This window comes from Oncorhynchus nerka, linkage group LG25 (assembly GCF_034236695.1).
Source record: "Oncorhynchus nerka isolate Pitt River linkage group LG25, Oner_Uvic_2.0, whole genome shotgun sequence".
Taxonomy (NCBI): domain Eukaryota; kingdom Metazoa; phylum Chordata; class Actinopteri; order Salmoniformes; family Salmonidae; genus Oncorhynchus; species Oncorhynchus nerka.
In genome coordinates this window covers 27,895,037-27,910,491 of record NC_088420.1, presented here as the reverse complement: position 1 = coordinate 27,910,491, position 15,455 = coordinate 27,895,037, and the positions used below count along the sequence as shown (strand labels likewise).

At 40.3% G+C, this 15,455-nt stretch overlaps 1 protein-coding gene across 3 annotated transcripts in view; it reads right to left on the bottom strand.

The window, feature by feature from the left end:
• Nucleotides 1-705: 705 nt before the first annotated feature.
• LOC115109325 (VPS9 domain-containing protein 1-like) overlaps nt 706-15,455 on the bottom strand; it is a 29,752-nt gene continuing 15,002 nt past the window's right edge. Inside the window, exons 14-16 of one of the 3 annotated variants that reach the window (XM_029634109.2) lie at nt 9,196-9,300; nt 7,028-7,144; nt 706-3,483 (exon numbers count right to left, since the gene is read on the bottom strand). In XM_029634109.2, coding sequence (XP_029489969.1) covers nt 7,033-7,144; nt 9,196-9,300 — 217 coding nt within the window. In that variant the 3' untranslated portion in view covers nt 706-3,483; nt 7,028-7,032. Of the gene's footprint in view, nt 3,484-3,641; nt 6,569-7,027; nt 7,145-9,195; nt 9,301-15,455 lie in introns of those variants that run through there. The other 2 variants (XM_029634108.2, XM_029634107.2) reach the window with 2 other exon arrangements.

Genomic DNA, 15,455 nt, shown 5'->3' with positions numbered 1-15,455 from the left:
TAACACACAGTGCTTGACTTGGTGCCAGTACTGTTTATATTTAGGTACTCCACAATACCTTTGAGCTAGTATTCTATAGAGGTACAGGAGCTCAAGTAGTAGAACACCTGAGGTGCCAGTACTCAGCTCCAGTGAGCTTCTGCCCAAGTCAAGCACTGTTTACACACACTAATGCTGATATACCCTCCTGTATGATGCCATTTCTTATTCTAATAGGAAACGAGAACTGTCTTTCGTAGGGATAGGAGGGACGGTGGTGGACTTACAAGTTCTTAAGGCAGATATCATGAATCAGCTTCTAAAAGAGGAAGTAGGGTGAGAGGGATTTATTTTAATGTATTACAAAATTAGAGCGATGTAACATGAGTATTTTAAGCGTTCAGTGGGTCACACAGGGCCTCCCGCCTCAAAGAGCACTATGCAGGTTGTATGGCACCTGACCTCATTTGACATTTCACTAAGAGGCACTGAAGCTGTTGTAGACAATGGTGTAGTTCTGCATTAAATAAAAGGAACCAGAGCAGACAAATACAGCTGTTTTTATATATCATTAAAGTAATTCAATATGTACTGTAAACAATTGAAATGCAAATTATGAATTGCACTAGTTAAGTTTAAGATATTACCTGGGCTGGACTTAAACCTGAAGACACAACAGATCACCGAGGACAGACTGAAGTCATGGTATCAAGCAAGGTAGAACAGTTAAGAAGTGGGCATCAAATTTATTTTCTGGTTTTCATAAAATATTGGACTGACCGATCCCCCTTTAAAACATGTGAATCAGTTAAGGGATTAAAACAGACAGAAAAACAAATATGAGACCTTGGCAGTATCATGCTCCCCTTTCCGTGTGAGTGTAGCCAGTGCTTACCAAAGCTTAAGTTGTCAATTTAAAAAAAAAAACATCTCACATTTACAGGCTAAAAGACACCACAACATACAGTCAGGCTGAGAGACAGACTGGCAGGCAACAGATTTACTTGATACATTCTGGGAAACTCTGAAAATAACATTTTGAACATGTGCTCTTATCACTTAAGCACCTGCAAGTATTAGTGTTTCTTTGTTACAATGAACCTTAGTTACAATAATGTGGGTGGGTGTGTGTGTGGTCTGGTCCACATATGACAGACAGGGAAACAACTCAAGAGTGGTGTGATAAGAGAGCAGAGGGATTTGTCTGTTTAATGCAGTATCTATTAAAATAATATTGTTATTTGGTGTTTTTGGAGACCTTTCTGGAGGCTTACACACTCCACAGACTTGAATCAACTTTGTAGCCAGCTCTGAGGTCAGGGAGAGATGGAGAGGACAGTTTGATCCCACGCCAGCATCGTCAGGGCATGGCCTCACACACACAACTTATCAGATGATTAGTTCCCAATGTTGACATGAACAGTAGATGTCAGCAGGCAATGGGGTGACAAATGCACTGGGTAGCTGTCATTCATACTTTCCAGGCCACCTGGCATGGTCCTTTGGTGAGGCTGAACCCACCTAACAGCTGTTGTCAAGTTCAGCCCAACTATCTCAACCTAGGGCTTCCTATTGCTGCATCCTCTGGTATAGATCACACTCTAGAGAGCCAGGACACTGTACCCCACACAGGGTTATAGGCTGATATAACAGGCCACCAGTAGACCTGGGTTCAAATACAGTGCATGTGTATTTTAATACTTGTTTATTAAATATATTTTATCTGAGTATTTTCAAATACATAGCAAAAAAACAAGTACTTTTATTTGAGTTTTTGAATGGTTATTTGTAAAAACCAAGTAGTCAACCAAATTGTATATGAAATTAAATACCTGGGTTTAATGCATGGGAGTGTATTTGAGTCAGTCGGCTTGTTTGAGTGGTAAGGCTAAAGCAACCGACTGTTGACAAAGGTTGAGGAGTTAAGTAGGGGGAGGTGCATCAGTGACAACCGAAAGTCAGACACTGATGTGGTTTTCCAACAGCAAAGTTCAGTGCAACATGGCAGTGTTGACATTATAAAGAACATCTTTTATAAACAACGTCGAAATAAACATGTCTCCAACCTCCATATCAAGCACTCACAACCTGAAAATATGTTTGTACATTGTACAATCAATTGGTGAGCGAGGGGGAATCAAATATCACATTTATTTGTACATATCCACTGTATACAGAGTTGGTTCATGTTTCTTTCATGTCGTTGGTCACATTTGTTGTGGGTCAAACAAAAACACCCGAATGATTAGCTGACAATAGTCAACCATGCAGGCGATAGCTGCTCATATTGATCAACTGCATAAACCTGCAGTCACAATTTCATGACCTTTGATCAGTTGATGTTTGCAGTCAACATGTAGGCGCAAGTCAAACAATTTTTATTCCCATAATGCAACAAACTTTGAAAGGCAAAAGTAATCCGCTCAAAAACGCACCCAGCAGTGTATTTACAAATACATTCCAATATTCAACTACTTGTTTTTTTTCTCCAAATAAAGGTTATCTGAATACTTGTTTAGAAATCTATTGAAAAGAAATTGAAATAGTATTTGAACCCAGGTCTGGTCACCCGAGGTACAGACATTCCGCTGCTTCACCTCTAGCTCCTCCTGTACCTTACACCAGTGTTTCCCTACCCTGGTCCTCCAGTAACACTAACATTACACATTTGAATCCTAACCCTGGAGAAGCACACCTGATTCAACTTCAACTAATCATCAAGCCCTCAATGAGTTGAATGAGGTGTGTTTGTCAAGGGTTACAACAAAACTGTGTACTGTAGATTCACCTGGTCAGTCCATGTCATGGAAAGAGGTTTTATTTTTAATTTAACTAGGCAAGTCAGTTACAGAACAAATTGTTTTTTACAATGACGACCTACCCCAGACGACACTGGGCCAATTGTGGCCTGCCCAATGGGACTCCCAATCACAGCCAGTTGTGATACAGCCTGGAATCAAACCAGGGTCCGGTATGATTCCAGACCCTTGATTGTGCCATTTGGGAGCCCACTCGGGTGTTCTTGCTTTATAGACTGTGTATAATGGATGTCAGCACCACACAGAGTGTGTACGTGTAATAGGCTGTTATGAGGGGAGGTGGAAGAGGGGTTGCGAGGATCTGTCTGGGAATGGAGCAGTGTATCATGCCAAGGAGGCTGGGACTGAGTAGTCTGTTACGGCATAATGGGTCCTGATAGGATCCGAGCTCTGACTGAGATTTCAGCTTGCATGTGTGTGACAAGGTAAGTGGACTTGAAGGGATTCAAGGGGACACACAATGAGCGCGAGTTATGCATTAAAGTTAGTCCTCTGCGGTTGTCTGGACTCCTCCTGATTCGCATTGGCATGTTTTCTCCTCTGGTCCGGAAGCACTCTGAACAATCCAGCCATATGACCGTCAGTGTCTATCTCCCCTCCTCCCTGCCAGGCCTCCAGCACACAGACCCATCAGGTCAACACTGCCCCAACCGCTCTCTATGTCTGTTCTAAACAAATCCTCATCCTAAAGAAACAGCAAAACAATGCATTAGATTAGTGCAGCTGGGAGGGGCATGCAGCAGGGCTATATAAAGGAGTTGGCTGAATGTTTTCACATTTTTAGAGTGGGCATATCTTCAGCAGAAGAGCGTTTGAATGATAATTAACAAATTCTCAGAGGGACACTTTTCCTCAACTTCTTTATTGTTATAAACCTCCAGGACAACACATATATACACACACACACATATATATTCATAACCACCCAGACTAAGACCCTCCACACAGATGAATGTCTATGGGGGGGGTTCTCCAATAAAATAGCATATTGAATCTGAGTCTAACCAACATACATGTTCATAAGGCTTCAAGAGCAAAAAACAACAAATACAGGTCATAATTAGTTGAGTCAATGTAGTGGTTCACATACTGTGTGAAATACAACAGCATTCCTTACATCCCATTATGTCCATTATATTATTATTTATATACTTCTCACATAAATATACACAGTACATATTAGCACATTTTTGGCGTTACAATTTTCACAGATGGTTTCAAAAGACAATGCTGACAGGTGGTACAATTATTTTAGGATGTCAAAAACATTTTTACATCTTTTGGACCCATTCATTTCTTTAACAGACCAAATAAAAATTATTAAATAGAAAACAAACAGCATAAAACAGTATGAATAAAAATGATAAATTTAGTCAATAAACCAGGTATTAAGAGTTGTCCGTGCGCTGCGTTTTCATATAGCTGTGAGAGACAGGCCGACTATGTCAAAGGCGTTGCATTACATCAACAAATGGTTGCGCGCTTCGTCAAAATGTGCAATTTGGCATCAGATTGCAATATCATACGATGTGGTTGGCGAATATATTAAAAACCCATCTTGGCGTTGTGCAATGCAGTCAGCCTGGAATGCAACCATTGAAGATGAGGCAGTGCTTTGAGTGACTAGAGGACATGCTGAGAGTTGACCAAACACTAAAACTCTCCCTTAAATCCATCCCTATCCCACTTTAAACCTCAACCTAATACTGTACTGACACCAGTTCATGATATATTCTGTAAGTATAAAACATTGTTGTTAAAATGTTCAACCACAGTAGCAAAACAATTAATATCTTATCTGCAAGTGCATGCTGGCGTCCACGCTATTACAGTGAATTAGTTTAACTGATGAGACTTTCAGAAGTGAAGTCAGAATTGAATTAAAAGAATATTGCCAGAAGAGCGATTAACCATAACCCTGTGAAAATCCCCCCTAGAACTCCATCCACCCAAATGCACAAAACACTTAAATATTTAGATAAATTCAAAACTAATTTGACACTAAATTAGTTCTAATCATGGTCCCAAAATGTTTTTTTGGGGGGCCCATATCTCAATTTTGCATGCAATTTTTCAGAGGCATTGTCCCTACAAATTCTTGCATGAACACACATTCTCACGAAATGCAATACTTAGCATAGTTTCAAATCACTCACACCAACCTAGTTATTTAGCAACATGTGTGCATTACCTTAAAACATAACCTGAATGCAAGCATTAAAATTGAACTGGAATCCTGACATCTAAAATAAATTATTCTATTAATATTCTGTAAGCAGCTCCACAATAATTTATCAATTCATGCTTTTTTTTTTTAGTTTCAAAAGAGACATGTTGCTCTATGGTAGTACATAGTCATCTTTCAGACATTCATTTAATAAAATGACAGGGTCAGTTCCTAAACGAAAGCAATAAAACTGAGCAATATTGGACAATAGCATTAAAATATTTTGCAGACTTCAGGTTGACGGATGACAAAGTTTCAATCACTTGACCTAAATGCCCCTCACTGGCAGTCATAAGCAAAGAAATTCCACATTGCAGCTAGTCCAGGTAACAGTCAGGCTTTGTCAAATCACCTGGGTGAACAGAAACAGAACTTGGAAACTAGGTCCAGCCCATCAGAACCATTGTTGCATAACTTAAATAAGAAAATTAATTTGACAGCCAAAGTCATTTCTTGCTCAGAACACTGAATTAAGTTGAACCGTAGTCCAGTCTGCAGCTAACAGGCACTGCCACTTCAGAGCACTGCAACACAGGGAATACTGGTTTCCATTTCAAAGCAGCAGCCTGAAATAGCAAACAACAAGCGCTCAATTCATTGGTACACAACACCCTATACACCAGCAATACTAAAAGGTAGTCTGCAGGCCGGATCCGGACCCAGAACGGGTTCAATACAGACCGTGCGTCCAGACTTAAAAATATTTTTTTGGGGGGTGGGGGGGGGGGGGGGTGGTTCAGTTGGGATTCAACTCCTGGTATCATATGAACAAACAGATGTGTAGAATTGCAGGAAATTAGCTCTAAAACTGCACATTTCTCTGCCAACAAGAGGAGTGAACAGTTTGGGGTCAAATGGATTGCAAGGTAAATTACAATTAACATCCAGACCTCTGCCACCTAGGAAGTTTGTGTAAAATAATATTATTTATATATTATAATATTATTTCAGTACACCTGCTATAGACTAGTGAGAGCTACAATGTGTCCCGCTACAGCATTTAAAGGACGCTCTTCCAATCAAAGAACTTCAATGTTCTTTGGTGTAGAAAATATGCTATTCACTTGCTCCTAGGTTGCATTCCGATCCTTTACTCCTCTAACCAAAGTGTACACTTGTTCACACCCCCTCATGGAGTTAAAAACATTGGATTAGCATAAGCATGAGTTAGGGAGTTTCCCTTTTACATCAATCCTTGTGATATCCATGAGGGTTGAACGAGTGCACACTTGAGAGAAGGATAGCGAATCGGACTGCAGCACTAGCCTGCACCACCATGTTATGTTGAAGTGTAGTACCGAACCCATGTGTGTGGTTACACAGAATCATTTCAGATCAATAGGAGATGAACTAAGAATGCAAATACCCAAATTCCAATAAAACAAGATTAAATTCAGTAAAACATTGATTTGCCACTCAATGACAAAGGAAACAGAGAAACCACAAATCATGACAATCCACAGCAACGATGGACTGTTCCAATTTTGGATGCATGAATCGGGAGGTGGTCGGACTGACGTTTAAACCGAATCTGTTATTCCAGCTGAAATGTGGAACAGAGGAGGCCTCATAACTGAACAGCCTTGCATAACTGACAGCTCTCAGACAGAGCACACTTTTAAATCAAATGTTTAGTTAGCATGGATTAATTATGTCACAGGGAGTTTAGGTGGGACTGTTTGATGATGTCACATATAGTTAATCCCTGTGTAAATTCTCCCGCTCTGGAAACATTGCTCAAGGGCCCACTATATTATTTGATTCATCCAACTGCGGACCCTCCAACCCCAATCAGTTCAATAACTTCTAGTTTGGGCACTTTCACAATGGTATCATAGCACTGTGCACTTAACATTTCACTTCATTTTATCATTGTTACAGGTAAGACAAATCATTTAAATTAAACTAATTAAGATTGAAGAGTTGCCTCTAAACGGGATGCATTTGAGAAAGACCTCATTTGCACTCAGTGAAATGTTTAACCATGTTGGATGTACATTACCTGTATCAGGTGAATTTAGTGTTGTGTAGCTGAAACCCTCCTGTGTGCAATGACTCCACATATTGCAGAGCACTTTGCATGGAGGTCAAGCAGTAGCCCTCCTCTCCAATCAGATACCTTAGACAGAAGAACAGTTAGAACTCTGCACCATCGTTGTACAACAGTGGTCACCAACCTTTTCCGAGCCAAGATCACTGTCGCAGTCAAAAAGCAGGCAGAGATCTACTGCTCAGAATATTATTGTTTTAACATAGGCTTACATTTGTAAAGTTATGCAACATTAACCTAAGCCTAAAACATACCATGCTTGGCCTGCCAATATATTTATTTGACCATATATATATATATATATATATTTTTTTTAATAATAAAAAGAAACACTAGCTTTGATAACAAAATAGATCAGTGGTTGTATTACTTGCGAGGCAGAGCATAAATTGAAATAATTGCTTTTTTTTATTTTACTGGACTGGCGGTACCTGCATCTGATGGTCAGTGTCAGAGGGAGAAAGCAGCAGAGGGTCCGCCTCTCACTGTCCCTGCGCTCTCCTTTCCTCCAGTGAGACTTTGGAGTATTCATTCCGCCAAAAAGTTGCAAAAAGTTTAGTTTTCAACTAAAACAAGATTTACTATTGGACAAATGCAACTTTTGGAACAGTATTGGTGGAATAAATACATCCCTGACCAGAGAGAGGGGACAGTCTTCCACCTAATGATGAAACTCTAGTCGCTTCACATTATTTCTGCCTCATGCACAAATTAATATTGTTCCAATGACCAGAGAACCAGCACACTACTTTAGTCCCCCCAAAAACAAACCTCAAAACCCCTACTTCCTGAGCTATGCTCTTTGCTGTATTCTTTGAGTTTCTGGCCATGGTTTTGAACGTCATGAAATCTTATGTAGGCTAGTATAACATTTTGCTGTAGGTCGTGGTACACTGGCAATACAGGAATGGTGATTTCAGCTTTCCAATTGGCCAGCACAGTAGGCACACTTGATTTAGTCACAGCTGTCCTGGTCCACCATGTAGGCAGTGTGTCCCTTCAGAATGTGAACCCTGTCTACCCGGCGAGCAGGGCTTTGAATCACAACAAATGTTTGTTGATCAAGTAGGAATTCCTTGAAGATCAGTTGGTGACCACTGTTGTACAATTGACAGAAATCAATAAAAATACAAATCTGCCTAACCACATCTTGGTAATCGTCACAGCAGATTAAGTGATGAATACCAACCTCATATTTTATTCATTTTATTTAGTCCAAAACACACACAAATAACCACTACATTTTCATTATCATAAAGATTGTTTCAAGCATCAACTTCCCTTCTCATATCCAACCATACCGTGACTAAACAATAGGAAATGGTCCAGGGAAGCAAGAGTTTAATTTTCATTTTATTAAAAAAAAAAATCCTGTCCCATTTGGATATAAAAGGGGGAGGGAAGAACAGACGTGGAGGGTGACAAGGCAAGACAGTAAGCAGGGTGGAGGTTTTCCTTAAGGGAGCGGTGCAAGGCCGGAGCCTCGTCAACTCTGGGTGACCTTAAGCTAATGAGACTAAGACATGAGAGCAACTCAAGCCAGGGCTTGCTTGTGTGTGTGTGTGTGTGTGTGTGAGAGAGAAAGAGTGATGGAAAGATGTCTATCACTATGCTTCTATGATGGGGGTAGGGAGGGGCTTGATGCTTTTTTAAAATCAATAATAAGCATGTAAATAACATCACCCCTTCTTATTTACTTTTTTGACTAGTCATTTTGCAAATCACAGCAAGAATTCCTACATGTAGGGCCCACCTCTGTAGGGCCTTGGTCCCCAGTGAGCCCCACCTTGCCTTTACTCTTCTGCATCCAAACCACTGAGCTGCATGAACATCAAGTAAGCTTTTAATTTGTCTTTTTGTAGAGAAGGAAAACCAAACGAGAATATCCCCACGTCTTCATTACTGCCAATCTAACCAGCCTGTTAAAGGCTGTTTGTATTGAGATAAATAGACTCTTGGGTGTGGTCTGAGCTGACGCGCATGGAAACTCTGAGACTGAGCCAGAGGGGGAGACTGTCTCCAGAAGGGGAAAGTAGCATGTCGCAGGTGGAATGGAATTAGGGGACGTGTTTTCTGTGAGGTGAGCTGGGATTTAAGTCTGTGTGAGTTGGGAGACCTACCCTTCATGAATGAACTCCTCCAGGGCAGCACACTCTGACACCAACTGAGGCAGCTCACAGTGCAGAGCCACATAGGAGAGGATGGGCAACAAGTCATCTGCCCCACTGACAAAGAAACAGAAGGAGGGTTAGTTTAACAGAAAGGCAAGAAATTAGTTAAACACAAAATCAAATATTTTTTAAATAGTTGTGCTATAATAAAGTGTTTACACTCAATCACAACAAAAATCACACCCTCATTACCTGTCAATACAAACATTACTATAAACGTGAAATTAGTCTATAAATTCCAGGGTTAACATAAATATTAAATTCAGGGTCAAACTTGGAGCATCATAATGCAACCAGTCATAGACGATGTTGACATCATTGAAAAGCCATTACAGGGTTGTTGATCTGAAAGTTCTGATAAAACAAGTCGAGGGGGAAAAGGAGATATTTAAAAAAGACAAAGTGAAGTAGTGTCACTGTACAATCTTAACGCTGTGAAATACATTTTCCATAACTAAAAATAGTTGTTTCAGCTGCCATACAAAACTGAAAGTAAAAGATACAAAAACAAAACTTAACGGGAAGCATAGAAATCTTGTACATAGAATCGATATACCGCTTCTTAGACTTACTTTCAAGTATAATAGATCTATGACTCACATTTCTATTTGGTCAGGTTGCCCCAAAAGTTACATTTTGCCACTAAAATACAAATACAGTCATGGGAAACAAATAAAACATCACTAATCACCCAGAAAACCCAGTTGCATTCCTCCACAAATAAGCACCCAAAACACTTTAAATTGCCTAAACAGCACCAGAACATGAAATGTATTTTGAATTTTGTTAGAGCAATACAGTGCATTAAAACTAAAAGCAGATTTGCCTAGCTTGGTGACAGAGAAAACAGATAGTGGGTTAATGTGAAAAGTCAAACACACATACATATTCAGTCATACTTTCTTGTGAACACAAGAACACAGTTTGTGAGAATAATGATCACATTTAATGCATTAACATTTCTTCTGCAGTTATCAAACAGACTCCTCGGAATAGAAGAAGCCTTTCTTTAAATACTATGGGTAAACTCTTAAAGTGAAACACACTGATGAAGCAATAATAGAAATGGCAGTACGCCATTGCCATGCCCAAAAACAAATCACACACACTAAAATATATTGACTAGACCTAAATGCAAATCGTATCTAGTGTAAGACCGAAAAGGGAAGTTTCTGAACTCATATTCCATTGCATAACCAGCAGCCACTATATAATGGTGCTCCCAAAAATAAGCTACATCCGCCAGAGCTAAGAAGTGGTATCCAGCAAACCACATCCAAAGTCTGACTGCTCTGCAGACTCCAATACAAGGAGACAAATATAGAGCATGCGTTTAGGGCAGTGTCCATAATTGGTCAGCCAAATGACCAGTCTCCCTAATAACCATTCAAAAAGCAACACAAATTTTAAAAAGGATTATATTTATTGTAACTCACATTTTCCCCTCTCCTGACTGCATGTGCTGCCATAGAAATAAAATGAATAGAAGGGGCTTCGAACCCCTAACCCTGGCAATTTGTCTGGTAAACTCACAATGACTACCTGGTCTTGTGATGGAAGAATTTCCATGGTAATGGAGAATGTTAATTCAAATCATGTTAAAGGCCCAATACAACCTTTATTATCATCAATATCAAAATAATTTCTGGGTAACTTTACCTTACTGTAATAGATTTCCATATTTAAAAAAAGATTAAATTGCTGTTAGCAAAAAATTTCCCAAGCAAGAATTTTCCTAGGACTGTTTGGTAGTGGTCTGAGTGGCAAGGAGAAAACTGAAAACTAACCATTATTGTCTGAGAGGTTTGGAACTCTGTTAACCAACTTACCACAAGATAAGGTCACCATGGAAAGCCAAATCTCCCGCCGATGCAAACCTGGTGTTAAAAGGTCCTGTGTAGATTTCAACCAGCAACTATCAGGAAATACACTACACGATCAAAAGTATGTGGACACCTGCTCGTCAAACATCTCATTGCAAAATCATGGGCAGTAAAATGGAGTTGGTCCCCCCTTCACTGCTATAACAGCCTCCACTCTTCTGGAAAGGCTTTCCACTAGATGTTGGAACTGCTGCAGGGACTTGCTTCCATTCAGCCTCAAGAGCATTAGTGAGGTCGGACACGGCTGTTGAGCGATTAGGCCTGACTCACAGTCGGTGTTCCAATTTATCCTAAAGGTGTACGATGGGGTGGAGGTCAGGGCTCTGTGCAGGCCAGTCAAGTTCTTCCACATCAATCTCAACAAACCATTTCTGTATGGACCTGGCTTTGTGCACGTGGAAATTGTCATGCTGAAACAGGAAAGGGCTTTCCCCAAACTGTTGCCATAAAGTTGGAAGCACAGAGTCAGCTACAGAATGTTATTGTATGCTGTAGCATTTTGATTACCCTTCACTGGAACTAAGGGGCCTATCCCAAACTACGAAAAAAAGCCACAGACCATTACTCCTCCTCCAAACTTTACAGTTGGCACTATGCATCCGGGCAGGTAGCGTTCTCCTGGCATCCGCCAAACCAAGATTCGTCCATTGGATTGCCAGATGGTGAAGCGTGATTCAGCAATCCAGTGAACGCTCTTCCACTGCTCCAGAATCCAATGGTGGCGAGCTTTACACCCTCCAGCAGACACTTGGCATTGCGCATGGTGATCTTAGGCTTGTGTGCGGTTGCTCGGCCATGGAAACTCATTTCATGAACAGTTCCTGTGCTGACGTTGCTTCCAGAGGCAGTTTGGAACTCTGTAGTGAATGTTGCAACTGAGGACAGACAATTCTTATGCACTTCATGCTTCAGCACTCGTCGGTCCCATTCTGTGAGCTTGTGTAACAATTTGCGGCTAAACCGTTGTTGCTCCTAGAAGTTCACATTTGACAGGTGAAAACAGTTGACAGTTGCCACTTTGAAAGTCACTGAGCACTCAGTAAAGCAAATGTTTGTCTCTGTGTGCTCGATTTTATACACGTCAGCAACGGGTGTGGCTGAAATAGCAGAATCCACTAATTTGAAGGAGTGTCCACTTTGTGATTTAGTGCAACACTGATCAAATGTTTTTACACTTTTACAGTAGTAGTTTCATCAGCTTTTATACAATATGATGCAGTACTAGGCAGCACTAGGCCTTTAACTAGCAATGGTCATCAAAATGATTAAAAGGTTTGAAAAAGTATTCTAATAAATGCAATTTGGACAATGGATGAAAATATTTTAAACTTTTACATTTGTTAAAATCCATTAGATATTTACTGAATTATAGCATGTAAAACATTTTACTGGCACGGACAAAAACAGTTCTGGGATGCGGGAATTCAGGTATTCAATTTGCCAAATTTCTCTTTTGTTTTCTTAGAATGCACTCATACAACAAGTGTACAAAACATTAGGAACACCTTCCTAATATTGAGTCGCACCCCCTTTTGTCCTTAGAACAGTCTCAATTCGTCAGGGCATGGACTACAAGGCACTCCACAGGGATGCTAGGCCCATGTTGACTCCAATGCTTCCCACAGTTGTGTCAAGTTGGCTGGATGTCCTTTGGGTGGTGGATCATTCTTGATACACACAGGACACTGTTTTAGAGTGAAAAACCCAGCAGCTTTGCAGTTCTTGACATAAACCGGTGAGCTTGGCACCTACGATCATATCCCGTTCAAAGGCACTTAAATATTTTGTCTTGCCCATTCACCCTCTGAATGGCATACATACACAATCCATGTCTCAGTTGTCTGAAGGCTTAAAAATCCTTATTTAAACCATCTCTTCATCTACACTAATTGAATCGGATTTAATAAGTGACATCAATAAGGGATCATAGCATTTACCTCGTCAGTCATGGAAAGAGCAGGTGTTAAAGTTGTGTTTACTCAGTGTATATGAATAGCTTAACAAAGGGGTGGCACAGGGCTGCAACCACTAAACACTTGCTATGTCTAGGCCTACATACACTCACCTGTGTCATCCAGACTGCCTCAATTACTGTTATGTTCCGTTGCATAATTCAACAAGTGTATCAATAGCAGGATAGCCTCGGTTTAAAATAAACACGCTTGGCTCTACATTACACACATTTATACATACTTTACATTGTTCGCGAGATCAGACATAATATCACTAATCAGTGTTCATTTTCAGAAGTTATTCATTTTAGTGCATGTCATTTGTAAAAAATTCAACTATATTAAATTATAACTTTTTAAATTCCACAAATTTACACCCATCAAAATAGTCATTTCTTATGTTTTTGTGATGTAACTGTCGAGACGGTGCAGAACGCTAAAGATAATGTATTCCATTGAGCCCACTTCAGCTATTATCGGGGGTTTGACAGGTCATTACAAACATTTCTGCAGTCGTAACATTAACGTGAAAAAGCGACAGGCACAAGCAAGACTATGAAAAAGTCACAGGAGTACAACGAAAGCAATCAATCCAGCATGATTTAAGTGACAAGTAGGGTTCTGGCGGTCACAAAATTTAACTCAGCCGGTGACTGTCAAGCAAATAAGTGTCCATCTCACGGTAATTGACCGTTAATTAACAAACACATTTAGCATCTCCTGGCTTCCTACAAACCACTGACGCAGACCTTTGGAAACCTACATTTTAAAAAGTCTAATAAATACATTATTTTACACAGGTCTAAAGAAACATGATATGAAGAAAATGTAGTCTATTTCAGAAGAACAGAAAAGCATACACAGTTGTCCTGATCTGGTTATGCCAAATGGCTGTGGGCTACACTAGTTCATTCAGCAGACAATATTTGCTTAGAATTCCATGGCATAATTTTATAGTATGAAGAATACAATTGAACAAAGCTGAATAAAATAGAAAGGACATTTCCTCCAAACTATTTCAGTGAGTGCACACTGTGTTGAGCGGCTAACAAAGAAAAAGGTATTCCTATACGTTTCATTTAGAGTTCATGTAACTTCAGTGGTTCTACAAACGTTGGGCTGTAGGTTTGGATTTTTAATACATTGTAAGGCTGCATGATGCAACTAATGAGGAATTGAAAAAAACTATTTTGAAAGGCATAAGCTCTGCTTAGTTTTTTTGCACCGGCTGTACACACCACTTCAGCAACTCATTCACAATTTGACAAGCAATTGTATGGTGAGAAATAAATATAGCAAGCCTAGCCTATAGAAAACTGATGGGAACCTCTTTTTAATAGAGGCCATTACTCGGTTCTTTCTCTCAATTGCATAGCCTCTAGACATTTTGAGCAACATGAACACATGGGCTCTCATGAAGTGTTCAATTAGCTTTTCGAATACATTTGCATTGATGTCACAGTGATTAGAAGGACAATAGCAAGTTTGGGAGGCTACCAATGACCATCAGCAGCATCAGAGCTTGGAGAAGCCTTATTACCATAACTAAACAGTCACGTGGAATTTGACTGCCTTCATGACTTCACCGCAACAACCCTAGTGACAAGTGGATTTTGCACCCCTCAAAACAGAGATGGCTGAAAAAAAGATGGCTGAAAAAGACAGATCCTCAGATGTGGGGCATGCGTGTTGCTACTTTAACTGATGTGGCTCAAACACATATTGATGGATACACTTCCTACTTTTACTTCATGCTTTGCGCCTATGGGAACACTTGCTATGGCCACCAGTCCATACATTATGCCATAATTGTCTTGAATGGGGATGCCATCCCATTTATTCTATTTCTACGTATGCTGCTGCCTTCTGGGGGGGGGGGGGGGCATTGACTAGGCAACCGAAGACTCCTTTGCTACAACACCTTGCTTGTTTCAGCACGTTGATAAGAGTTCACGTTACTGCAGAAACAGACAACCGCAAGAATTCCCGGCCATCCAGTCTTCAGGTAGCTGTTTGTTCCCAAAATAAAACGTTTTTAAAATGGTTATGGCAATGTTTTTTCATGACGGTCTTCACCCATAACTGTCGGTTACACAGTAATTGTGCCAGCACTACATGAGCTATGCCCTCAATGCTCCAAACAAACATAATGAGAGAGAACGATTTGTTTGGTTGGTTGTGGAGCCCACATCCTCAAACAGTTTTAGAGGTGCCTGATAAGTTCATGCAATGGGCCTATCGGTGGCTGGAGTCAAAGACTGGTGCCACCCAAGTCATAGACTGTTCTCTCTGCTACCGCGCGGTACCAATGCACCATGTCTGGAACAAACAGGATCCTGAACAGCTTCTACCCTCAAGCCATGAGACTGCTTAA